We start from the raw sequence: 26,187 nt of genomic DNA on the forward strand, positions 1-26,187 counted from the left end.
GCAAATGAGGGAGATACGCCGATTCACGAACGTAGTGGCTGTGTTTGGTGGCACAGTGGCTGCACACGATTATTTCTTAAAAACCGGGGGGGGCGCAGTTTGCCATCTTCGCCCTGGGCACCAAATGGCCTTGTCCCAGCACTGTACATGAGACATGTCAGAAGCAGGCACCATACTATTAGAAATGCTAGCAAGAGGTACAGCAGTATCCAAGGTAACAACATTAACAGGTACATTAGTAACTGGTGTTAAAAAAAATGTAACTACAGTCTGCAATAAAGCAGTCAAAGAACTGACTAATTCAGTCAAAACATTTCCATTAGCTGACTCACCTGTATTCACAGTGGAAAAATGACTATCATCCACCTGTGAAAACGTATGACAAGCTGAGCTGCTTTGCAGAATAGCTGACTGTTGTCTACTGCTGCCCTCCATGGCAGCACCTGGGCATGACATCACAGAAGCCTCTATAGCTGAGGCGCTTCTAAGTTGCTTAGTAACCCTCTCTTCAGCCTCATAAAGAACGGCCCGCCCAGACGAAAGGCGCGGCCTGGAAACTCTTTCTCTGCTACTCACGCTGTGTGGGGAGGAACTTCTGCGCTTGGATGTGACGCACTGACTCACCGACCCAGAAGCCTTGTCACGGCTAGTCTCCGGTCCCGCCTCCGGAATCGCGTCGTGAGTACTCTTCTTCCCTCCCGCAGAACGACCAGCTGGGCTCTTCCGCGATTCCACTTGCCGCAAAGCTGTGGCACTACTCCTCTCCGGCGGCCAGCTTCTCGTTCTCCTGGGCGGAGCCATGACGTCCATTACGCCCGGATCCTGAAGAGAATCTTCCAGTAAGTCTTCCTGACGTTCCGCTGCTTAACCCGCTGTAGCACCGCCGTCTTCTCCCTCCGCCAGGGCCAGGCATTTGCGAAGCCAGTCGTCCCCTCTGCCGCTCTCAGCTCTCTCCAGAATCTGCCTCAGGAGGGTCTTCATGGTCAAGCCTTAAAGGTAAAGTATAATAGCTCTTTTACCACAGGCTTGACCAACTGTGAGAGGAATACCTCAGAGGACCCCCTTTATATAGGGGTACTGATACCTTCTAGAACAGGGGTGGCAAACACAAGGCCCGCGGGCCAAATCCGGCCTGCCAGACCTTGCCATGTGGCCCGCGCAACAATCGGCAGGTCGCCATCTCTTTTGTCTCCCAGGCAACACGAGTAAACAATCTTTTACGTCAGGCACCCTGTGATTGGGCGTATGGGGGTCATGTGCGGCATGGGGCTGGCCTATCGCGGTTGCTCTGGAAGTCCCTCCTCCGCACAAGACCCCTAAACGCCCAATCACAGTGTGGCGGGAAACACTGAACATGGCGACGGGACTCCTCTGCCTATCCCTCTGGTGCGGCGCTGTGTGTACAGCGGGCGGAGGGGCGGGGCTCGGTGGAGATGGGAGCATGGAGGCGCAGCTAGGGTCTGATAGCTGACCTTCGGCTACCGCCCGGCAGGTACATCGTGGAGCGGGTGGATGGCTCTGGCCTGGCCCCCGGTGGGGACACCATGGAGGGAGCGGGTGGATGACGATGGAGGGGAAGCCAAAAGAGCAGAGGTAAGGAGGAGGATGGATCCGCACCAAGCTGTGTGGAGGGTGGTGTGTGCGAGTAGTGCAGGAAGTAGGAGTCAGGGTGGGTCTGTGTAGGTGTCAAGAAGGGGGGTCAGTGTAGGTGTCAGTCATTGTAGTAGTCAGTGTAGGTGTCAGTTAGGTCAGTGTAGGTGACCCCATCCTACCCACCCCCATTCCATCACCATCCCACCCTACTCCACTCCACTCCACTCCATCCTACCCTACCCCATCCATCCCGTCCCCATCCCACCCTATCCTACCCCATCCATCCCGTCCCCATCCTACCCTATCCCATCCATCCATTCCGTCCCCATCCCACCCTATCCTACCCCATCCCATCCATCCCCGTCCCCACCCCCATCCGTCCCCATCCGTCCCCACCCCACCACATAGTCCAACATAAGGATGAGCCCCGGCATGTTCGCATAGAACACGTGCGGAGCCCGCCAGGAAGTCGTCACCCGCGCTGCGCTTATCACAGCCAGGCAGACATTTCCCGATGCTCGGCTGCAGAGATCGGGAAATGTCTGCCTGGCTGTGATTAGCGCAGCGCGGGTGCCGACTTCCTGGCGGGCTCTGCACGTGTTCTATGCGAACACGCCGGAGCTCATCCTTAGTCCTACACATACAACCGGCCCTTTGAGGGCAACCATACTGCTAATGCGGCCCCTGATGAATTTGAGTTTGACACCCCTGTTCTAGAAGCTTCCACAGCTTCTAATTGGTTAATTCAAAATCCATCTCAAATCCTTAAAGAGACAGTAATCAAAAATTCATATAATCAATTACCTCAATTTTTTTTATAAATTTGAGCAGAAAAAAGGGGCGGGGCTGCTGCAAGCCCATGGAGGCGGGCCTAAATGCTTGATCCCTCCTTTTACATTCTTCCAGAACAGAACATATAAAAAAAGGTAACCTGAAATTTTTTATGCTGTGTGCCCTACATGCAATGTGATCAAGCTCAGGCGTGCCTGTGGGTGTGAAATAAGCCTTATGCCGCATACACACGACCAGTCTGATAGCTGCTGGTTCAGTTTCAGGTCCGATTTTTGGGCTAAATTCAGACCTGAAAGGGACCAAAAGAAACACAGCATTTTTCTGCAAAACGCACCGGATCTGCTGTTGAGATATGTGAACCATAGAGAGTCGGTCAAAATTTCCTGCTTTTGCCAATTGGAATACGGGGATCCCGCATCCTTTTCGCAATGGTGTGAACCCAGCCTTATGCCCTGTACACACGATCGGTTCGTCTGATGAAAACGGACAGATGGACCGTTTTCATCGGACGAACCGATCGTGTGTTGGCCCCATTGTTTTTTTTCCCCATCGGTAAAAAAAAAGTAGAACCAGTTTTACATTTTTCTTATGGTTAAAAAAAACGATAGAAAAAAACGATTGTCTGTGGGGAAATCCATCGGTCAAAAATCCACACATGCTCAGAATCAAGTCGACGCATGCTCGGAAGCATTGAACTTCATTTTTCTCAGCATGTCGTTGTGTTTTACGTCACCGCGTTGGACACGATCGGATTTTTAACCGATGGTGTGTAGGCAAGACTGATGAAAGTCAGCTTCATCGGATATCTGATGGAAAAAATCCATCGGTTCGTTTTCATCAGACGAACCGATCGTGTGTACAGGGCATTAGAGTTTCATCTTGTATGGAATCAGGCAGGCACTTGCACTACATGGTTTTGGTAAATCTGAAGAAAATGTAATAGTGTGTATGGGGTCTTAGTCTTATGGGGTTCAATATTGAGTTGGCCCACCCTTTGTAGCTATAACAGAAAATCCAGTCGTGTGTACGAGGCTGTAGACTGGGATGCCATTAAAGCTCATGTGCATGTAAAGCTAGGTGTCCCAATACTTTTGGTAATATAGTGTATAAATATATTGAATTCCAGGTCCCACAAACTGCAGTAACCATCAAAGATATGGTAGTAAATGGATGGTGAAAAAATAATAAACATCTACTATATTGGTAGCGTGAAAAGGCTAGGTCACAAAAGCAAAAACAAAAGGAAACATTCAACTGAATGCACACATACCTCTGATCATATATCATAACGAATGGGACTCTCCCAGCACATCAGTGGCAATGACAAGGTTCATGGGCTTATGAAGCTCACCTGTCCCCTTTTAGTGTCACCTGGCAGAAAGCCACCAAAACAGGACCTCAAACATGGTGTCGCAATGATGTAGAATGTACAACGTCATCATGTCACTGGAACAGTGCATGTGCAGTGCCTTCATTAAAGCGGAAGCATGGGTGCCGCCGATCCCACCCACCTAAAACCGTGGAAGGAGGTGTAAAAACCAGAAGACGACCCGGGGACACCAACCCAGGATTGGGAAAGAAAAGGAAAACTGCTGATTCACCGTCATTACTACTATAGCGTCTACAGTTGCATAAATTCCAGTATACATACCATTGTTTGTAGATTAACAGTTGTGATTAAATATCACCAAAAGAATGCTCGAGTTGTGTGAAGATTTTTTTTTTCTAATAAATTTAATTTGCGTACAGCGTTGCATGACCATGCAATTGCTAGTTAACCACTTCAGCCCCAGAGGATTTGGCTGCCCATATTTGATCACCTCTGTGGTTTTTATTTTTTGCGCTATTAACAGAGTGACAATTTTGAAAAAAAAAAGTTCATGAATGGATTTATATTTTTTGGGGGGATATTTATTATAGCAAAAAGTAAAAAAATATTGCTTTTTCTCTTTCGTTCATGGACGGACACAGCCTTAATCTTGACACACTTCAAAGCTGAACAGCCCCGCCCAGGGTGCGGTCCTACTGACTATATCCCCTCAGCCTGCACCAAGCAGTTCAGTTCGTAGCAAGCAATACACACTTAAAAAAAAAAAAAAAAAGGGGTGGGTGCTGTGTCCGTCCATGAACTCAGAGAAAAAGATTTTACGGTGAGCATAAAATCCTATTTTCTCCTTCGTTTATGGACGGACACAGCCTTAATCTTGACATAGTGCAGGGGTGTCCAAACTTTTTTCAAAGAGGGCCAGATTTGATCAAGTGAACATGCGTGAGGGCCAACCATTTTGCCTGACATTCTTTGAACCATTAAAAGTCGGTCTAATTGTGTTCGTCCGAGCACTAATACACTCCATAGCCATTAGTGCAGCCTGATCCATGCCCATCTGCAGTCTCGGTGGGGGTGGGACGAGCCCCAACAGATTACATACAGAAGAATCTCCTGTTTACACAGCAACCTCTTTAATACAATATCCCGTCTCCTATGATAGACAGAAGAGTCGTCCAATGGCAGCCCAGGAGACAGGACTTCCTATTACAGATGAGTAAACAGGAGATTCTCCTGTAGGTAATCTGATGGCACTTGGCCCCCATCCCCTCCGAGGCAGCGCCGATAAATACAGTATATATATTCAAATTACCAGGGGGGCCACATTAAACCGAAACGGGGGCCGCAATTGGCCCACGGGCTGGACTTTGGACATGCCTGACATAGTGTCAAAATGAGGGGTGGGAACAGCATAAAATTAAACTTCACCCCAAAACAACTCCTCAACTGAGGAATTGTAACTCTAAACAGCCGCCTGCAAAACTTTGCGGCCGAAGAAGCATCCGAAGATGCACTCACATCAACTTGTAAAGTTTAGTGAAAGTGTGACCGGGCGACCAGGTCGCCGCCTTACACACCTGGGAAACAGATGCTTGATGTCAGAAAGCCCAAAGGGCACCATTGTCCTGGTCGAATGCATCGTGACAGGGAGGCGCCCGACCCTTTATGGCGTAAGCCTAATCAGGATCTGTCGGGTCCACCTCAAAATGGCGGCCGATGAGACCGCTAGGCCCTTCTTGGGACCAGCCACTGAAACAAACAGCGAGTCTGAACTCCGGAACGGAGCAGTAACAGACAAGTATACTCTCAGAGCTCGGACAACATCCAAGGAATGCCACGTCGTCTCCTTAGGATTAGACGGATGAGGACACAAGGATGGCAGTACAATGTCTTCCTTGAGATGGAAGGTTGAAATGACCTTAGGAAGAAAAGAAGGCTGCGGCCGCATCACCACCTTATCCTTGTGGAAGATCAGATAGGGAGCCTTTCAGGACAAGGCTGCCAGCTCAGAACTGACCTAACAGCCACCAAAAGGACCACTTTCTGAGAAAGTGTCAACGAGGGAACTTCCCTAATGTTCTCAAACATTGGTTTCTGAGGCACCTAGCGGTCATGCCGTTAAAGCCATTGACTGTAAAGTAGGATGACCTATGGGACCTTGCGACAGCAGGTCCTCTCGTAGCGGTAGATGCCAAGGTGCGTCTGCTATTCAAATCCGCACGGAGGTAGTGGAGGACGGATCGGAGGGGCCACCTGCCAACCCCCCTGTACAAATGTTCTCACTAGATAGCGAGTCGCCAGGGGTCGCTGAAAGAAAACAGCCAGGGCAGATATCTGCCCCTTAATCGTGCTTAAAGCAAACTTTTTGGTCCACCCCGCGCTGTAACAACAGCAGGACTCTGGACACTATATAAGTCCGTGGATTCCACTTAATTTCCTCGCAAAGGGCTAAGTTAGCTCTCCAAGTGCGATAATAAATTCTTCTAGAGGATAACTTCCTAGCCTTTCAATAGCCAAGCCGTTAAAGCCAGCGACTGTAAAGCAGGATGCAGTATGGGACCTTGTGACAACAGGTCCTCTCTCAGCGGTAGACGCCAAGGGACGTCTGCTACTAGCCGCACTAGATCGGCGTACCAAGGACGCCAAGGCCAATCCGGAGCAATAAGGATCATAGGAATCCCCTCTGTCTCTAGCTTTAGTAGAGGGAAGGTATAGATTAGCCGTTACTGGCGCCACCAACGCATCTGTCGCGTCCGCCCATGGGTCACAAACCTCAAAACCTTCCTATTGAGTCACGACGCCAGGAGATTTACGTCTGGCGTGCCCCATCTTGGGCAAAGGAGCTGAAACACCTCCGGGTGCAGAGACCATTCTCCTTGGTCCAGCATCTGGCGACTTAGGTAGTCCGCCTGCCAGTTTTCCACACCCGGAATGTATATGGCCGACAGGGCCGGTATGCTCCTTTCTGCCCACCTTAGGAGGTGAGCGACTTCTGATGCTGCAGCCGAGCTTCTTGTTTCTCTTTGATGGTTGACATATGCCACCGCCGTGGCGTTGTCCGACTGGATTCTGACTGGACGCCCTCGTAGCCTCTGAGCCCATGTGGAGAGGCACAGCCTGATCGCCCGAAGTTCCAGGACATTGATCGGCAAATAGGAATCCTCTGGAGACCAGCGACCCTGGGTCGACTGAACCCCCAGACTCCCCCCCCCCCCCCCCAACCGATAAGGCTGACTGACGTCATGACTGTCCAGTGATAAGGAAGGAACGACTTCCCGGACAGAAGTGCCGGTGAGGTCAGCCACCAAACTAGGGAGGCCCTGACCAGGTGGCTCACCCGGATTTGATAATTCAGAGATGATGGGCACTTGTCCCATCTGGACAGAATTTCCTTCTGTAGCACTCGCGTGTGAGATTACGCATATGGTACCGCCTCGAAGGAGGCCACCATGAGGCCCAGGACTCACATGCAAAAGCAAAGTGACGACCATTTCTGGGATGTCAACTGCCGCACCGCAGCCCAAAGGCTCTGCAGCTTTTCCACAGGGAAGAAAACCTTTGCCTCTGAGGAGTCCAGAATCAATCCCAGATATACTAGGCGTTGAGTCGGTACCATTACTGACTTTTGAATGTTCAGTAGCCACCCAAAGTGTCTGAGGGTCTGACAGGTTATAGACACGCTCACCTCTAATTCTGAGGCTGAAGCGGCCCTCAGAAGCAGGTCGTCCAAGTAGCCCACGATAGCGATGCCACGTTGTCTTAGTATTGGGGCGAGAATTGGGGCAAGCACCTTGGTGAACACCCTTTGTGCCGATGCCCGGCCAAAGGGGAGAGCCACAAATTGATAGTGGTCTTCCCCGACCGCAAAAACGCAGATATCTCTGATGCTTTGTGCATATGGGGACATGTAAATAGGCATCCCCGATGTCCAAGTATGCCAGATGTCCCCCGGCAGTGACGACAGAGAGAACCGATTCCATCCGGAATCTTTGTACCTTTCCGAAGCAATTGAGGGCCAGAATTGGGCGAACGCCCTCCTTCTTTGGTACTATGAACAGATTGGAGTAAAACCCCTGAAACCGTTCCAGAAACTGGGACAGGAATAACCACCCCCGCGTTTTAGCAGGTCTAAAACTTCCCCAAATAGGGCTTCCCGACGAGTCGGTTGTATCTGGAGGTTGGAGGGAAAAAATCTGTTTGGTGGGCAAGATAGAACTCTATCTTGTACCCTAAAGACACTACTTCGCAAACCCACCGGTCGGGGACCTGAGATGTCCACCGGGTCGAGAATTCGCAAAGATGCCCCCCACCCGCAAGATGGGTGGGGGCAAACCTTCATGCGGACGTAGCTTTGTCTGCAGGTTTGTTGGGGTTGCGAACCCAGGGACGTCTCTGTCCCTGAGCAGGCGCTTTATCAGCCTGTGGTCTTTTACCCGCCGTACTGGGCGGACGAAAAAAAACGCTTGTGTGCGGTAAAGAAGGACCCTTGCCTACGGCATGGCTCCTTCCCTTTTTGGACTGTGGGAGCAGTGTGCTCTTACCTCCTGTGGCATCTTTAATAATGTCATCCAGGGAAGCTCCAAAGAGTCTCTCGCCCTTAAAGGGCAGGTCCATCAGGGCCTTTTTGGAAGATTGGTCCGCCGACCAATTCTTTAACCAAAGTAGACGGCGTAACATCACCGCCTGAGCTGATGCTCCTTCCAGCAGACGAATAGTGTCCAAGGCTGATTCACAAATGAATTTTAGGCCTTGTACTAGTTGGTCAGCTAGGGCTACCTCGTTCGAGGAATCCTGACGTGCTTGTAACCCATTGAGCAGCATCTTTGCCAATTCCGTGATTGTCTGAGACACCAGGGCCCCAACTATGGTTGGGCGTACTGCCGAACCCACTACCGTGTACAGGTTGCGGGTGATCGCCTCAGCCTTCTCGTCCGCACGGTCTTTGAAGGCAGGAGCCCCCTCCACTGGTATGGTGGTAAGCTTGTTTAATCTGGACACAGGAGAGTCCACTATCAGGGGCGAGGTCCATCTTTTCAAGAAACTCTTCAAGACGAGTTTGCTTCTGCAGACCCCTCTATTTTTTTAGTATCTCGAACTGCGGTGACAAGGTCACTTACTAGAGCCCTATTGCGTGCTGACCTGGGTCCGAGGTCATCCTCACTGTCTGGGCGATCTTGGTCTGCATCGTCAGATACCTCAGAGTCAGGGTCATGCGCGCTAGCTGGACCCGACTCTGCATCTGAGTTGTCCCCAGCAGATGGGGGCGCTTCCTAGCCCCCATTCTCCCACGCGCTGCTTCCACCTTGGCAACAAAGGCATCTAGGATTGCCGACATAGCGTCCACTATACATCAGGTGCAGGGGCATAAATTGCCAGCTCAGGTGTCTCAGGGGAAAAAACGTCCGTTTCTGACGCCATGCTGCCCACACGCCTGACACAGGGATTTCCAAACAAGTTACAATAACCCACCCTCCTAGCTGTAGCAGAGATGAGGGGTCCCCCCCCCCCAGAGGACTCACCACCCAGGAACCAGTAGTCCGGTGCCGTTCTTAGCTGAGCTGCTTCTTCTCGCTGAATACTAACAGATCTAGGGTCTGTCGGTCTGCTGTAATGGCTGCTAATTAATAAGGCTGCTGCTTTAATCAGCTCTTGGTTTGCTAGTCGGCAGCGTGTCTCTTGTCTGGCTCCTGATTTAAATTAGAAGATGGCCGCCACTCAGGCGCTAGAGGCCAACAGCGCTGAGGCCCCAAAAGCATGGCCGCCAGTGTTATCTATAATAGATAGGATCAGGCTACAAAAATATGGCCGCCAAATGGCAGCTAGAGGCCCAGACGTCGTGGTAAGGGGCTGCAAGAAATGCTACTGTTATGTGCTGTCCTTGGGGCGTACTGCGCAGGCTGCCGAGCGGCCGATAGACGCGGTACGGCCCTACAAACCCTGGGCGCCGAGCATGTGTAACATCGCTGGAATCCTAGGCAAAATGGCCGCCGAGGTGGCCGCTAGAGGCAATGCAATGTAACACCAAGAAGTAACCATGAAGAATCCCCAGTCAGTACAGTGCGGCTACAGGAAAATGGCTGCCAGTGTAGGAAGTAAACCTGCAGAACACCAAAAGTATGGCCGCCGAACGTCAATAGAGGCCAATACAGTGTGGCTACAAGAAAATGGCCGCCAGTGCATACAAACAATTCAGTATGGATCACAGGGAAAATGGTCGCCGACAGCATGGAGCAGGACACACAGTAAGCAGAATCTCTTATGCAGCTCTATACATTGTGCAAGTAAAGAAATGCAGCATGGACACACCAAACATGGCCGCCGACAGCATGGAGCAGGACAGTAAACAATCTCTTTTGGCACTTATACACTACTTTAGTGAACGTAGTTGGTTCCCCCCAGGTGAAGCTCCCCAGGGGAACCCCCGCCCTAGCAGCTAGCTCAAGGAGCCTAGGGAGGAGGGAGAGGGAGGGAGAGGAGAAGGGAAATATAGAGCCCTTTACTCACCTCTCCAGGGATGCCCAGCTCTGTCTTCTTGCTGAAACAAGGTTGTAACTACTTACCCTTCCTGTGGGTTTATGCTGGAAGCATCCTAGACAGACCATCTCTCGCATGCAACGGAGGTGACTGTCGGCCAGGCTACTGCGACTCAGCCCTGTAGACCGGTCCTATGCAAGCCCTGGAGCGTATAGCTCACCGGCCACCCGTAGAGCGACGGGCATGTCGTGGACAACCCAGTGCGTAGCTGTGGTCAGCACACGCTCGATGGCCGAAACTGGGGGGACTACAAGGATCTGGGATCCAGCCTGTCACCCAGTCGGCAGTTGATCAAAGATCACAGAAACGATTAAAAACTTAAATGAATAAATAAAAAATCCAAAAATAATTTTGAACTAAAAGCCTCCAAGCCTATGGGCCCAGGGGGAGCCATGTCTTCTCCTTAACTAGGCAGAAAAAAACTGAACTGCTTGGTGCAGGCTGAGGGGATATAGTCAGTAGGACTGCACCCTGGGCGGGGCTGTTCTGCTTTGAAGTGTTAACACTTTCTGCCTAGTCACTCCTAAAGGAAGGCTATTTCCCACTATGTCAAGATTAAGGCTGTGTCAGTCCATGAACGAAAGTAAATTTTTAACTTTTTGCTATAATAAATATCCCCCCCAAAAATATATAAAAAAAAAAAAATTTCCTCAATTTAGGCCGATACAGATTCTTCTAGATATTTTTAATAAAAAAATAAATTGCAATAAGCATAATAAGCATTTATTGATTGGTTTGCGAGAAAGTTATAGCGTCTACAAAATAGGGGATAGTTTTATGACATTTTTATTAATAATTATTTTTACTAGTAATGGTGGCGATAAGTGATTTTTATCGTGACTGCGACATTATGGCAGACACATCGTACACTTTTGATGCTATTTTGGGACCATTCACATTTATACAGCGATCAGTGCTATAAAAATGCACCGATTACGGTATAAATGTGACTGGCAGTGAAGAAGTTAACCACTAGGGGACTAGGAAGGGGTTAAGTGTGTCCTAGGGAGTGATTCTAACAGTGTGGGGGGTGGGGCTTACTGTGACACGTCACTGATCGCTGCTCCCGATGACAGGGAGCAGACAATCAGTGTCCTGTCACTAGGCAGAACAGGGAGATGCCTTCTTTACACTGGCACCCCCCTGTTCTGCCTCTCTGTGACCCGATCGCAGGACACCGGCGGACATTGAATCCGCGGGCAGGGTCAAGCCCGTCGCACGCATTGTTAATGGGGACGTACAGGTACGCCCATTTGCCCACCGCTGCCATTCTGCCAACGTATATTGGCGTGCGGCGGTCAGCAAGTGGTTAAAGTAGCAGTGTTGTGATGCAAAAAAAAGGTCCTGATCAAGAAAGGGGTAAAACCTTCCTGAGGTCAATTGGTTAAACATTCTAGAGCCGTACCAGCAAAAAAAAAAAAAAAGGTTATAAATATTTATCCATCCAGTGGAGTATTTTACTCAGAAGTTATTTTCACGTGCATGGCTCTCCAGTGTAAGATATTTTCATTGTTTGCAGCTTACAGTAAAATAATGAGGTCAGTTTGCGATTATATAGGTCCTAATCTTATTAAATGTTTTGTGGGATCTTTACTTGAATTGGAGAGAATGTGGCTTTTTTTTTTTTTTTTTGCAGTTGATTTAACACTTCCTCTTCCCTTCTCATTTCCAGAAGGTTTTAAATATTTCTGTCATTTTTCACATCATGAAAAACGGTCGTGTGTACGCGGCATTATACCCGGTGGGGGGGACCCAATTAGATACACCTGACAAAGAATCCATCTCCTCCCCACCCTATAACATACTTATACAAAATAGACACCAATATGCTCATACACCTTAAAAACATTCATACTTGTTGCATTCAAAAATAGCTTTTATTTTTTTTATACAAAATACAAAAATGTACACTTGGTTCTCCTTCTGATACACATACAAAAAAAAGACATCTCTCTCCATTACATACAAAACAGCTTGAAAATACTATGAGCATGGAACTCGAAGATCCAAAACATACATAGTTAAGAGCATTGTACAATTGTTGTGCAACATACAGAATTGTCAATGGCTGTTTTGTATATTTTTTTTCCATTGAAACTTTAAAATCACCAGTTTCTGCTATTAATTTGTATACATATATTATATAACCAAGCACATTGCCCGTATTTTACAAAGCATTTATAAACAGTTAGATGTAGCTCTGTTTATACAGTATGACATAGTGGGCGTGTGATTACATAACAGGATATAGATATCACAGAACAACATTTGCTAAGGCCAATTTGTCTTTGGATGAAATTTAACGCCTTGTAGTGTGTTCTCTCAACCTAACCTCCATGCTAAAACATTATCAGAAGGACCATGTTACATGACCTGTGTTGACCAAATCCTTTGCTTGCCACTGACTCAAATTGGCTTAGAGGTGTGTTTAAATGAATACCAATCTGTCTAGTATAGATTTTGAGTGGGCCTCATTTATCATATTGTGAAATAAAAAGTGCCTATATTGGCCGAATCAGGTTTAAACCTACAGTAAAAACAACAAAAGTTGCAAGTTGTTACTAGGCATCGTGTGGCATCTATGCACTACCTAATATTTATGAGCGTTCCTTTCTCATCAGAGCAAGAACAGCTCTGGTCCCTGACATGGATGGTCTTCTGTAGGTTGAGTCTCTGCATGGTTACTGTGAAAATAAATGTCTAATTAGGTGAGTATTAGGATAAACTGCTCAGCGAGTTCCTACTCTTGAGTGGCACCAAGATGTGATGACTAACTTAGCAACAAAAATGTGGTGTTAGTGCTTGAATTCTTTTATTTTTGATTTAGCTGGAAAACTTGCACTGTTGGTGGTATGCTGAGACGAGAACTGAAGTATTCAGATGTAAAAAAGAACATTTCATTCAATTAAAAAGATACCCCAGCTCCCAAAACCTCAAACCATCAAATTGAAATATTGCAGTTACCAGCGAAAGTATGCCAAACCAATAAACCAATGCTCAGACAGCTGGGCATTTAAATTTCCCTAGCTCCTAGGTTTATGCTGCAGTAATGTCTGGAAGCCGCAGTGTTGAAAGAGAAATACGATTACCTCCGACTGCCGACTGTGCATATACACTTTCAATATGGCAAATATTGGTCTGGCCACTTTTAAAAAACGTGTTTAGAAGCATTGATTGCAAATAAACAGTACTGAGCCTAAAAACTTGCATGTATAAACTATATTTTCCCATCTTGCTACGCTGCACATTTGCTTGACTTTTTTTTTGCTAGTTTTAACAATTTACGGCCAAGGAGAAAAGGGGGACAGTGCAGTAAAAATTGGCCCCATGGTTTAAAATGTAGAAAAAGAATAGAGATTGTAAAACGTAAGCTACAAGTACAGCAGTGCGGTCTCCTGTACCAATAGCTGCCCTGTGGCAATGGTTCCAACCACATTCTTAAAAAAAAAAAAAAAAAAAAAGAAGACATAGGCAGCATTTGACGGCGTAGCTGGTTATGTGAAGGATCTCTGGTTTAAAGACAAACTATAGTCATGAATGAAGGTGGCCCAAGAGCAAAAGCACTGACCTAATGGAAGCTTTGCTGTGTACAGTGTTCATTAGTGCTGGCCTTCCAGAGCACTCAAAGGCTGAATTTTTATGATCAATCAAACTATGCTATTCTAGCATGCTGAGCATCATTTTGTTGGTATAAACCATTATAACATTAAGGGTGCTAAAAAAATAAACCAAAAAGGGAGATCATTAAGATTAATAGAAGACCAGTGGTTTAAAATAGCTTCTAGACATAAAAAATTGCAAATATTCTTTTGCATACTGAGTTTCTATTTTTTTTCTCCAAAAATACTTGAATAAGAAGCCACTTGCTTTTAGAAAACAACTTTAAGTGCAATTATCATTCCCATCACCACCAACATATGCATATACAGAATAATCAAGCTTATTCAACAAGGCAAACAGTGTGCAAAGTGCAATAACCCACATCAAGTATTCAGAATTCAACGGAAACCCAACTATCGTATTTGTACATCGTATTCGCTTTTTGCAATAATACAAATGAGTGTTTCTTTGCAGACATCGGTCACTTAGAAACACCTTACATACAGCATGTGTTTAAGATTGTCGGTCACCGATTAGTGTTTATACGTATACAGCCTAATGGATTCAAGCACAGTGATAAGACATCTACCTGAGACTTCCTTAAAAATTCATCCATTGTGCTCAGTAAAGCAAACCCAACCTGTAATCAAACTATATTGAAATGGAGGAGCTGGCTTAAAAAATAGCAGAACCGCATATCTAATGATATTACCATGCTGCTATTTTTCAAGGTGTAAAAAAGTGTAAAAAACAAAACAAAATAAAAATGGATATTTTTGTGAAGGTAGTGAAGAGCAACCTTTGTCTCCAGACTATGATATGCTTGGATGGTTTGCTTTAATGGGATGCAGAATGATTGCCTTCGCATGATTTTGTAGTGAGCTCTGCATCTGTAGGCACTGCAAACAGTTACTAGGGAAACTAGCTTTGGATCACTCACTGAAGTCAGCTCTGGTACTCCACAGACTTCAAAAAATATATTGTTATGCTGTAGAGGCCACGCTCTAAGGCCTCGTTGCACACAGGCGCATGTGGCCGTATAGCGTGAATTGCGAGCCTGTTTCCGCACTTGGTAGACAAAACTGTAGTATACAGACGGCCATAGTAATGATTGTCTGTACACAGGTATACACTGTACTTGCCTAAACACTTGCATGGATGTAAACCGCTTCACAAGCTACATTCAGAGATTTACGCCCATCCATGTGTTTATGTAGGTACGGCATATGCCCTCGCACAGCTATTCATTACCATATATGGCTGAACGCAGAAGTAGTGTCTGCCGGGCATGAAAATTTGCCCGCAATTTACATTTTATAGCCTCACGCATCTGTGTCCATGAGACTCATTATATTTAAATGTGATAAGACAATCACTGTGAGTCACAGCATACTGGCATCACTGGAAGCTGGTTGGATGCACCAATCCTACAACTCAGTTATAAAGTTGCTGCTTATACTAGAAAATAGATTTAATACTTTCTTCACAAACTGTATAAAGCTACCACGCTTAAAAAACGCATACCACTGAAAATACTATGCAACGCATGTTCACTATTTTACAGGGGTGAAGGTGAGGGGGGTGTTTGGGCTATCCAGAACAATGCAAACGGTTTATTAAAATTCACTTTGTGAAATGACCAGAGCATTTTTTCGTAGTTACATTTGGGACTTGAATGTATAGAATTGTGTGGTTAAAATGTGGAGCTTGCAATAGTAAGCGTTTATAACATTGTAGTGTTAAGACAATTAGAAGTTTTCAACTGAAAGTGTACATAACATATAATAGAATGCTAGCTACGTGATCGTAAAACTGATCAATACCCTGTGCTGCTAACATTACCAATACAGAACAGCAGGACTTTGTAGTTTGGGATTTATCAATTATGCTTTCCAAATGTGCCAATGAACGGTGTTCAAATTTAGAAAAAATGTTTTTCTTGAAACAAGTTAAATAGCAAGCTTAGCATCCACTAGGAAAGTGAGTTGCAAAAGAACCTTTTTTTTTGTTTTTAATGCACGACTGCCTTTGTTTTAAAACCTAGTACCAAAAATTGTATGCTGTAACCCACGACAATCCAATTCAGCAGTTTATTGTAGTCTAATCAAAGATGATCTCCAATACCTTTTTGAATGGGTTATTGCACTTTGCCCCATTAAACAAAGGCTCCTGTACCATTACTATACGTGACATAGATGGCAGACAGTTTCTGTGAAAGGTATCAATGCTTCAAAACAGAAGCTTCCTAACCAATGCTGTACCACAAAAAGGTAGACTCATTTCTACTGTATGATATGCAATTTGGTTAAATCAGGTTGGCCATTATCATATCATAGTTCTAGCATCAGACACTTAAAAATTGTTGGTTACCCTACTCTCAAAATGACGTAAAAATTGTACTCAAGCTCAACCTTTTTTGTAATACTTTTCCATACAAACAAATTTAATATGAGCTGTGATCATTCTCATGAGCTAGTAAAGTCTTGTATGGAGTGGTCATATCTTTTTTGGTACATAAAGAGTCCACAGTGTTGAGATTAAAGACGGTAGAACTGGAGCAGTTAAGTTCTTGAATAATAAAGTTCAAGCCGAAAGCTGCTGGTATCCCAGAGTGATCCCAGATCGAGCCCTGGCGATTTAGAAGGTCACATGAAATGCAAGAGGACAAGAAAATACATTGTAATAAGTTTCTACTGGTGGATCACAGAAGTCGGATTAAAGCATGAAGTCTTACCGGAGAAATGGGGCAACATCATAAATTACAGTTGTAGTAAAAAGAAGAAAGTGCATGCTGCAGAAAAAAGGGTAGGGGGCAGGCAGATCTAGTAACCCCAAAGACATTAATCATTATGTCATACCATTAACTGACATGATTGGTAGCAAAAGGTCAATCAGTAAAAACTGTTCATTAGATACCAAAGCAGTTGGCATGAGCTAGTTATCAGAAACTGCTCATTTGAATGTCTTTTGTCTTCTTCATCTGCTGCTTTTCAAACATGACGTTCTGGTTCTATAAAGATCCAATGCAAGGCTGTTCAATATCAGATACCACAGATAATGACAAGTGTCACTGACAAAGAACCAAGTAGTGTTAAAATGAGGTATTCACTTGTCCTAGATATAGAGTTTTAGATCTTTCCTTAGAACACAGGTTCTCGTCCAAAACCTTCCTTATTCGGACAAGCCATCAGTATAATTGAACCAGTGTAGGATCACTGCTGGGAGGTCATTGACCAAAGAAGTTTGGAGTTCTGGTTCATTAAAGTAGCAGAAAGAGAAGAACTGGACTGCAGATCCCACCTTTCCTTTGAGGTCCAATGGCTGGATATTGTTTTTATTGTAATTCGTACCTTTGATATGGAGTGTATTGGGCCTCTTATCCCAACCAGCCAAGAAAGATTAGGACATCATTCAAGCCACCTTGTGCAATTTAAACTGGCCTTCTTCCATTCTAGCATTGTCTGCTTTATAGGCCAAGTTCAACACATTCAGACAGGTGAGCTCCACTGGGCAATCCATCCATTCTCAGTGATTTGAATCCTCAGATAAAAGAAAATGACTCCAGACGACTTGTTACACTGTCTGTGAAGAGCCTCGTTTGCTTATTAGGACCTCCAACAGCCGGATTTTGGCCTTCATATGTTTATACTCGCTGTACTCTTCTGCCATTGGAGTGCGTTCTTCCTTTTGAACAATTCTAAAGAAAAAAAAAGGGGGGGGGTGGGGGGTTTAGTACAAAGTTGAAAGTGGATTTCAAATGTAACACTGAAAAAATTTGGCATGTTAATAAAGTTGAAAAGCACAGAATGGTTTCAAGCTCAGGCACAGACACATCTTTGAGGACATTTGCTAACAGAGAACAACGAGAGAGAGAGAGAGAAAAAAAAAAACACCTTTTCCAGCCAGTTATGGTATGTAAATTAAAGAAGAAATCCAGGATAGTGATAACATTTTCATATTAGCCCTGTGCAGTTAACTAACCACTTGACAACCAGAAGATTTTGCCCCCCTTCATGACCAGGCCATTTTTTGTAATACAGCACTGCGTTACTTTGACATGCAACTTTGTACCCAAATAAAATGTATGTCTTATTTTTTCTGACAGAGCTTTCATTTGGTGTTATTTGATCAGCACTGTTTTTTTTTTTTTTGAGCCATAAACAATTTTGAAGAAAATAAAATAACAAAAAATTTGATTATATATATCTAGAAATCATATATATTTTTTATTTATTTTTTCATTCTTTTACTTCCTGCTGTTAAACATACAAGCAAGCAAGCAAGCAAATACACCGACAGTGTGCAGGAGACCTGCATAGCATCAGCGATCTGCTGTTGCAATGCTTTACAGGCTCCTATTACAGAAAATAGTAAAGGCACATTTTTTTATCTGCAAAAATGTGCATTTAATATTTTTTGTAGCAAAGTGAACTTATACTTTAACTGTGTGCCAGCTAGTGTTTTTGCATACTGTACTGTATGTTCTGCTTTTACTAGGGGAAGAGATTGATTTTATTGCCTGTTTTGCATTGACATATAATCCATCCCTCCACCCATGTCAGAACAGAGATCTGCCTGGTTTACATAGGCAGATTCCTTTTCTGTATGTTTTACACACAATCAGTGGGTGCCAGTGGATATCCAGTGCCCGGCACCTGGAGATCAGCTTCTGCTGTGTATATACACACACGATTCTACATAGGAGAGCTAGCTACCCTGTAGCAGTAAATTTGCTATGGGGCGGGTGGCAAGTGGTTAAACAAAACTGCCAATATGATTTAGATTAAAACTGCACGCTGTTAACAAAACTCAGTTTTAAAAATCAGTGACATCTCTTTACATAGAATTTTTTCGATCCCTTGGCTCCAGGAGGAATCTCTGAAGTGGCTACATCACTACCAATCCTATCATGCCTGGGGATTTAGAGTCTGAATGGGTGGCAGTGTGGCCATTTATAGGATGACACAGACTCCTGGCTTATCCATCTAACTATGCTGTAAAGTGATTGGATTCAAGGGTTTTTAGACTCCCAGTCTGATCTGCCCACTGTACAGCAAAGTAAGATGGACAAGGCTAGGAGTCTGTCATCCCATAAACGCCCACAGTCCCGTCCACACTGCCACCCATTCAGGTGGTAGTTCTCAGTAAAGCAAGCTCTTGATGCAGTGGGTGCACCATATAGTCTCAGATTCCTGGTCTGATACACCCACAGTCTGAATGGGCAGTGTGTGGGTGGGACTGTGGGCATGTATGGGATGAATCAGACTTCTGGCCTATGCTGTACAATGGACGTAGGTATCAGATCAGGGGTTTGAAACAGCCGTGTCCACCCTCTGCAGCAAGTGGTGATGTAATCACCCCACCCCTTTACTGAGGCCACCAGTCTTATGAACAGGCTGTGAGGGGAACAGAGGGCTCCTCTCAGAATAAAGAAGTCTGGATTTCCAACTTCCGAAGGGGAACGTGCACTAAAATAAATTTAAAAGGTATGTGAACACCTGTGTGTATGTATGAGAATTTATTTTATTATATATAACATTTATAAAATATACATTTCTGCCCAGAGTTGAGCTTTAACCTCTAGTATGGTAAATTGCATCTGAAGATACCAGGAGTCTGCTATGATCGTCTATAAAAAGTTAATTTGTCCAGAAGAAATTTAAAAGCATTTCTTTATTCTGATATATGAAAATAATGTACCGTATTTATCAGCGTATAAACACGCACCCTAACTTTAAGAGGGAAGTTTCAGGAAAAAATCTTTCCACAGCCCCCTGCGTATAACACGCAGGCACGGTTTACCCTCTATTTTCAGGGTAAAAAAGTGGAGTGTTATACGCCAATAAAAACAGTAAGTATTTCTGGTGCAGAAGCCTCAGCACAATTACTAACCCCACCACTAATCCTTAGCAAATTAACCCCTTATTTTAAAACTTAAAGCAGTATTAAAACCAAAAATGTTATATATTGCAGCTTACCAATCAGATGTGGTAGCTGCTTTTGTTTTAGTTTCTTAGGCTTTAAATTTCCCCATGTTTTCACCTGGTGATCTGGTCAGTAACGCACCTCATGTATTAGAGTGCTCCCACTCTGCATGAAGGAGCACAGGGGCACCGACAGCTGCATTATCAGTCTGGGGGGAGGGGAGTGTTTGATGTACTAGCAGATTTGGATACACTACACAAACTGAAGCCAAACTCCAGCTAATCATTTATAAAGCAGTTACAGCAGTTTTTTTGCTGCCATTCAAAAACCTATGGAAGGGACAGTCCAACATATACTTTGGATAGAAGTGTATGGAAGTCAGCTGAAACAGCCACTGGCTTTTTATACCACTCAAAACTCTTTCAAAACAAATTTCATGTTATTTGCTTTATTATCTCATAGTATTTTCACATACTTTAAACTCGGTGCCAGGAGAGAGCCATAGTATTTTTTGACACTTCCGATAGCTTGTGGCATTCTTATTACCTGGGGCTGGACAATTAAATTACTGGAAGGAGCAGTAATATAACAAAGTCTGACATGGGAAACAGCCCTACAGTTTTTTAGTGACAGATGAAACACAAGCCTCAAGCTTACACACTGCAGAGAAAAGCAAACAGTACAAAGACACTAATTAGAATTAACATGATGTCTGTTCGAAATGCAGAATGGCACAGACAGGTTGTTCAAGTGGCAACATGAATGTATTGTACCAGCAATAAATTCTCAAAGCAAAATGCCTGCCGAGTGACCCGCTTACAATTCACTCACCTTCCATTTTGCCTAAAAAAGTTGTCTTCAAAATCTCGGAGTTTCTTCCTGATCTTTTTTTTCTCTTCCCTTGCTTCTTGTAGTTGTTCTATAAGTTCTGGCCTGTATGCAGAACAGATTCCAAAATTAAACTCAGGTAAATGCACACTTGTGTCCAGTGAATACTAGCTGGTGACTGGTGTAGTGGGGTAAATTGTACAACATGCAAAAAACACTGATCTGTGTTGGGCGATGATATGGTACCCCTCCATCAGATTGTGAGGGTTTTTTTTTTTTTTTTAAAACAGAGTGGGTGATATGCAATAAGGGGGTCCCTAGCGGTTGCATTGGTGTGTCCTGCTAGCGGGCATGATATATAATGGGTTTTTTTGTGGACCTGTTTGTGCTTACCACTTTGATACTTATTATATACCATCTGTATTTTTCTGGTCTATTTATTCTTCACCTGCGTTCCGGCATTACTATGTAACTTTTCTACCTTAATATTACTAGGCTTTATTGTTTTGAAAAGAAATATTTAAATAAACACATTGAAACAGAAACATGGGCTCTTTCACAGATGCGGATCCCGTGAGGATCCGCTTTTAAACATTCGCTTGCTTAGCAGGGATCGCTCCGTTGATCCCCGCTGAGCCAGCAGATGACAGGGCGGTCCTCGCACACTGTGCAGGGACTGCCCTGTCAGATCTCTGCTCTCCTCTATGGGGGGATCGGATGAACACGGACTGTCTGTCCGTGTTCACCCAATCCAATCCACAGACGGATGGAAAAATTGGATTTTCCTCCGTCATCAGTTTCGGAGCATAGCGAGGACCGATGAGATCGGATGTCAGAGGATGTTCATCCACTATCCCACAGGGATACATGTATGTCCGTTTTTCATCCTAAAACGGATGGATGAAAAACGGACATACGGCATGTGTGAAAGAGCTCATATTGTTCTAAGTGTTAATGAGTCTCGGTCTGCATTTTAGCTTTGCCTTGCTTAAAACTTAATGTAGTCTAAACCAGCCCACAGACACAAGAATAGCCACCAAATCCAGCTGATAACAGCCATATTGTTTACAAGGGGCGTGTAGACACCCATTGGTTGGGGAAAACATTAATACTTATAGTGATTGCCCTTCCCCTAGTAGTGCAGACACTGTTCCCCTAACAAAAAACACCTTTGGCACCAATAAAAGTCTGCAAGGTCAGCTTTTAGCAAATTTGCTGTACTAAGGGTGGTCAGATGAGGCCTGCGAGTCAGGGAAAATCTCACCCCATTCCATTAATCCCTTCTAACTTTTAGAATGTGGAAAATATGAGGTTTCAAAATCCAACATACACAGATGCAGCATGAAGGTTGCCCAGCCCGAGCTCTAGAGTACTTTTCGATGGGGTTTTGTCATCAACTGGAGACACAAAACCATCAGCTTCATCCTCAAGTTGATCCAAGAAGCTTCGTACACTGAAACCTGGCTTCATAGTTACTGCATAATCATTGTTCACATTGCTGTCATCTTCAGATCCTTCTTCTTCCTCCTATAGATACAAATCATTAGGGGAGAGAACAAAGCTTTATATTAACCTGCAACCAGGTGAATACTGTTGATGCAAACTTGGGGATAGGCATCAGAACACCAATAGCTCACTGCAAACCAAATTAGTAAATCACAATCTCTAGTTCACAGTTAGTAAAACAATTTTTTAGATAATTTTTGAGAAATTGTGTTGAAAAAGCCATTAACAAATGTAACAACAAACGTTGCAATACATAGAAACCAACAGAAAAAATAATTTAAAAAACAAAGTCTTCAACCCATTTCTAAATCTCCAGCTTGATAAGATCTAGTTTGGTTGATGCTTTCCTCCTCAAGAACTGTAACTTTCTTGGCACGAGAAACTAGATCTATCCACACGGGTTAAATGATCTATTTCCGGTAAATGTGTATTTTGTTGACCAAAAACGTTATCTTTGTAACGTGAGATGAAGATAGAAGATGAAAACTGGACATGTCAAGCCTGCAAAATCTTCTACAAAAATTTTCTAATCCAAAATTTTTTTTTAAAAAAGGAAACTGTAACCAAATATGTACTAATTTCTAATTAACTGAATAAATATTATTCAGTTGTGGAGGAAAGCCATGTCATGGCCTGGGACCAGATGATGACATAATTCTGTTAACAGGTTTCACAGCATATTTATAGTATCCTCAATATCACCTGAAAACTTTCTTTTTTTATATTCAGACGCAAAACAGATGCAGGAACATGCTGGTTTTTAGCCAAAAAGCACCCATCTGATGTCTTACTGCAAAATTTGCCATGAAGGCAACTACTCTTAGTACCATTTATGACCCTTCTCTCCTCCCCCTGAGGATATTGGTGCTAAAGTTCTCACCATGTTCTACATCTAGATTTGGATTTGCAGCAATAAACACAACTAGTTCTTAGGAGATTTTGTGGCTGCCCAACCTGATTCATAATCTTTTTTTCCCTGGACTTCTTGGACTACATAGGTATATATTTATTAAGGGGCAATCTAGTGCACCTTTTCACATTAACGGTTATTCACCCCATATAAACTTCCCAGGGGAAAACATGTTTATCAAAATTGGCACTTCCCTACTTTGATGTCCCCTCTTCTAAAATGGTGGCTGAAATTGAGCCAGTTGGAATAAAGTTGGTGGAACAGTGACTGCAACCAAGCAGATGCAGTCACTGTTCCGGTATCCTGACCACTACAAGTACCGACTGTCAGGATACAATAGCGGGCAGAGAACGGTTAGGGCAGATGTGAGACTCTATACATTTCTCTGGTCCCTTCCACAGTATATATACCCATTGTACTGTATCTGGAAGGGGTGACAGAAGAGCACAAGTCATAATTCCTCTACTGTCCCATTGCAGCAGTGTCTTTATGGTACGAAGCAGGGGAGCAGATATTTTACACCACTGGTCGGGTCAGATGCTTTGTTCGCAACTTATTAAACTGGCCTTTGGTATTTACTTGCATGGCCACTTCCTACTGTGCTGCAATGAGAAGCAGGGAATGTCCCCTCTGCTTCTCGTTGCAGCGTCATAAACTACTTCACAGAAGGGATAAGCAGCAACAACCATTATTGTGGCTTATCCCAACTTACTAAGCATACATCATAAGGCCCCTTTCACACTTATGCAATTTTTCCTGTAACTTTGGACATCAGAGTCGCATGACAAGGCATATCCCATGATAACCATTCCTATCTGTGCGACTTCAAAGTAGTCCATGTACTACTGTGGTCTGACTTTGATGCGTGTTTTGTCTACAGACCTCAAGTTTACACAGGCATTCCCTGAAATCGGGTCTAAATCGTAGCCGCAAAAAATTGCAGTAAAATCACCGCAGTATGAAAGGGGCCTTAAGTGCAAGAGAAATGTACATTTGGAATAAAATGCAAGGTGTAATTAAGACACACTAATGAATATCTAGTGGAAAAAAAGTAATCCACAGGAATAACAGTCTTGAATTTGTTGATCTGCTGCTGAAAGAGACCCCATACTTAACATAGAAAATTACACAACTGAAGTATTTTATGCTTACTTTTAGTGTTTTTCCTGTTCATGAATTATTATTTTTTATCCACTTGCAATGTCTCTGAACATGCTAGAAACACTGACTACTCCAGAAAGTGTAAATTCCTTATATTTTTGGCATCATATAAATTGTGCTCCATTGTTGGTATTAATTGGGAGGAATGGAGCCCCATCATTGGAGTGAATTACGAGGAATAGTGCTCCATCGTTGGTATTAAGGAAAGGAATAAATTCGAACATGCTGCATTTTTTAACGTCGTTTTAAACTATGTCATTTTTCGGGTTGTAAAAAATGATCATGTGTGGGCTGAAACGATGTTAAAAACCCACGCATGCTCAGAAGCAAGTTATGAGACGGGAGTGCTCGTTCTGGTAAAACCACCATTCATAATGGAGTAAGCACATTCATCACACTGTAACAGACAAAAAAGTGTGAATCGTCTTTTACTAATAAGGAATCAGCTAAAGCAGCCCAAAGGCGAATAGAACTTCCCCTTTATAGTGCCGTAGTACGTGTTGTACGTCACCGCGCTTTGCTAGATAATTTTTTTTAAATTATGGTGTGTGGGCAACGTCGTTTTAATGATGAAGTTAGAAAAACTTGTTTTTTTTCAACATGCTGAAAAACAAAATTTTCAATCATCTACTCAACAAAAACAGATGTAGTGATATACTGTGGAAAACCCAACTACGCCTTTGGCATCAAAAACAGTTATTGTTCTCTGGCAGAAACAAGTTCTTCAGTTGCACCAACATAATTTGAGGACTTTCTTTCATCGTTCAACTACAAAATTTCTTCAGTTGAACGATGTTTGTGGGTTTTCCTTGCATGACTTGCCTGTTTAAAAATCAAGGACCAGGACATTGACTGGGGCAGTCCATAACCCTCCATTTCTTCTTTTCAAGCCATTCCTTGGTGGATTTGCTAGTTTGCTTGTTGTGTTGAAAGATGTATGCAACGGAATGACCCGGGACAAACAGAGACTTTGGAAGGATGAGGGGTACTCCTGTGCCAGCGTCATTAATAACTCTTATGTCTAGGGTCACCCTATGTCCGATAGGGCCATAGGGTGACTGAGAAATTATATCCTAAATTACAGGACAGGGGACATTACTGATCGCTCATATTTTAATTGGAGATATTGCAAAGTGTTGGTTTATTCTGTGACTCATCTCTCTGTGTAGACTGTTGACATGTTAAATGTGGCTGGCTCTTGAAAGGCCTTTCATTGTGTGATAACACTGCTTAAAGCCTATGCTCAGAGGTGTGAATACCTTTCTGTCGGAGACAGAACGTCTGTCTAAAGATGTGGATTGAGGGGGATTTATTGTGTGATGGTGTTTTGTTTGAATTCTGTTAATGAAGGAATGTGCAGCGATTAGGTCATGATAATTATAGCCTGGCGCCGAGATGACTGGAATGTTTAGCAATTAGCCATCTGAAGGTGTATTGAAGCCCCCCCAGGGTGTAATGTGTGGGTGGAGAGTTTGATTGTTCCTTTCATGCTTGAACTGTATATAAACTTGAGAGCTAACCATTAAAGTTGTCTTGCATTTGAAACCAGAACAGAGCTGTGTTTCTCGTGTCTGGGGGGAATTCTTATGGGTCGTGTTCGTTTGCCTGATTGTGGAGTGTCGATAAGCTGTCGTGGGTTGATGGAAGGACGTAAACGATGGTGACCGTTACAAGTGGTGGCACAGCAGTGGGATGTTTCCATCGGCAGAAGGACGGCTACAAGGACACAGGACAATGGAGACGCTGTATGAACGGCTTAAGCTCTCTTCCCTCAAGGACTTACTGGAGAGCCGGGGCAGATCGGCCTGCAATCGTAAGAGAAGGGACATTATTACAGAGCTTGTCCAAATGGATAGAGCTGAAAGGCCCAGCGTAACAGAAAGGCCCAGCATAACAGACAGGACACCCGAGGAAGAGTTTTTTGACCGGGCTGTTAGACGTGGACTGGCACAGTATGGACCTAATCCTCCACCGGAGATCATAGACCGGGTTATAGCGGCTGCGAATGCCA

General features: G+C 44.2%; 1 protein-coding gene across 5 annotated transcripts in view; it reads right to left on the bottom strand.

Annotated features, from left to right (window-relative positions):
* Nucleotides 1–12,673: 12,673 nt before the first annotated feature.
* Nucleotides 12,674–26,187, bottom strand: part of FAM13A (family with sequence similarity 13 member A) — a 266,776-nt gene continuing 253,262 nt past the window's right edge. For all 5 annotated transcript variants that reach the window (XM_040327495.1, XM_040327486.1, XM_040327503.1 and 2 more), the window contains 3 exons: nt 21,930–22,126; nt 20,603–20,704; nt 12,674–17,543 (listed from right to left, as the gene is read on the bottom strand). In XM_040327495.1, coding sequence (XP_040183429.1) covers nt 17,420–17,543; nt 20,603–20,704; nt 21,930–22,126 — 423 coding nt within the window. In that variant the 3' untranslated portion in view covers nt 12,674–17,419. The remainder of the gene's footprint in view (nt 17,544–20,602; nt 20,705–21,929; nt 22,127–26,187) is intronic.

Source organism: Rana temporaria, chromosome 1 (assembly GCF_905171775.1).
Source record: "Rana temporaria chromosome 1, aRanTem1.1, whole genome shotgun sequence".
Taxonomy (NCBI): domain Eukaryota; kingdom Metazoa; phylum Chordata; class Amphibia; order Anura; family Ranidae; genus Rana; species Rana temporaria.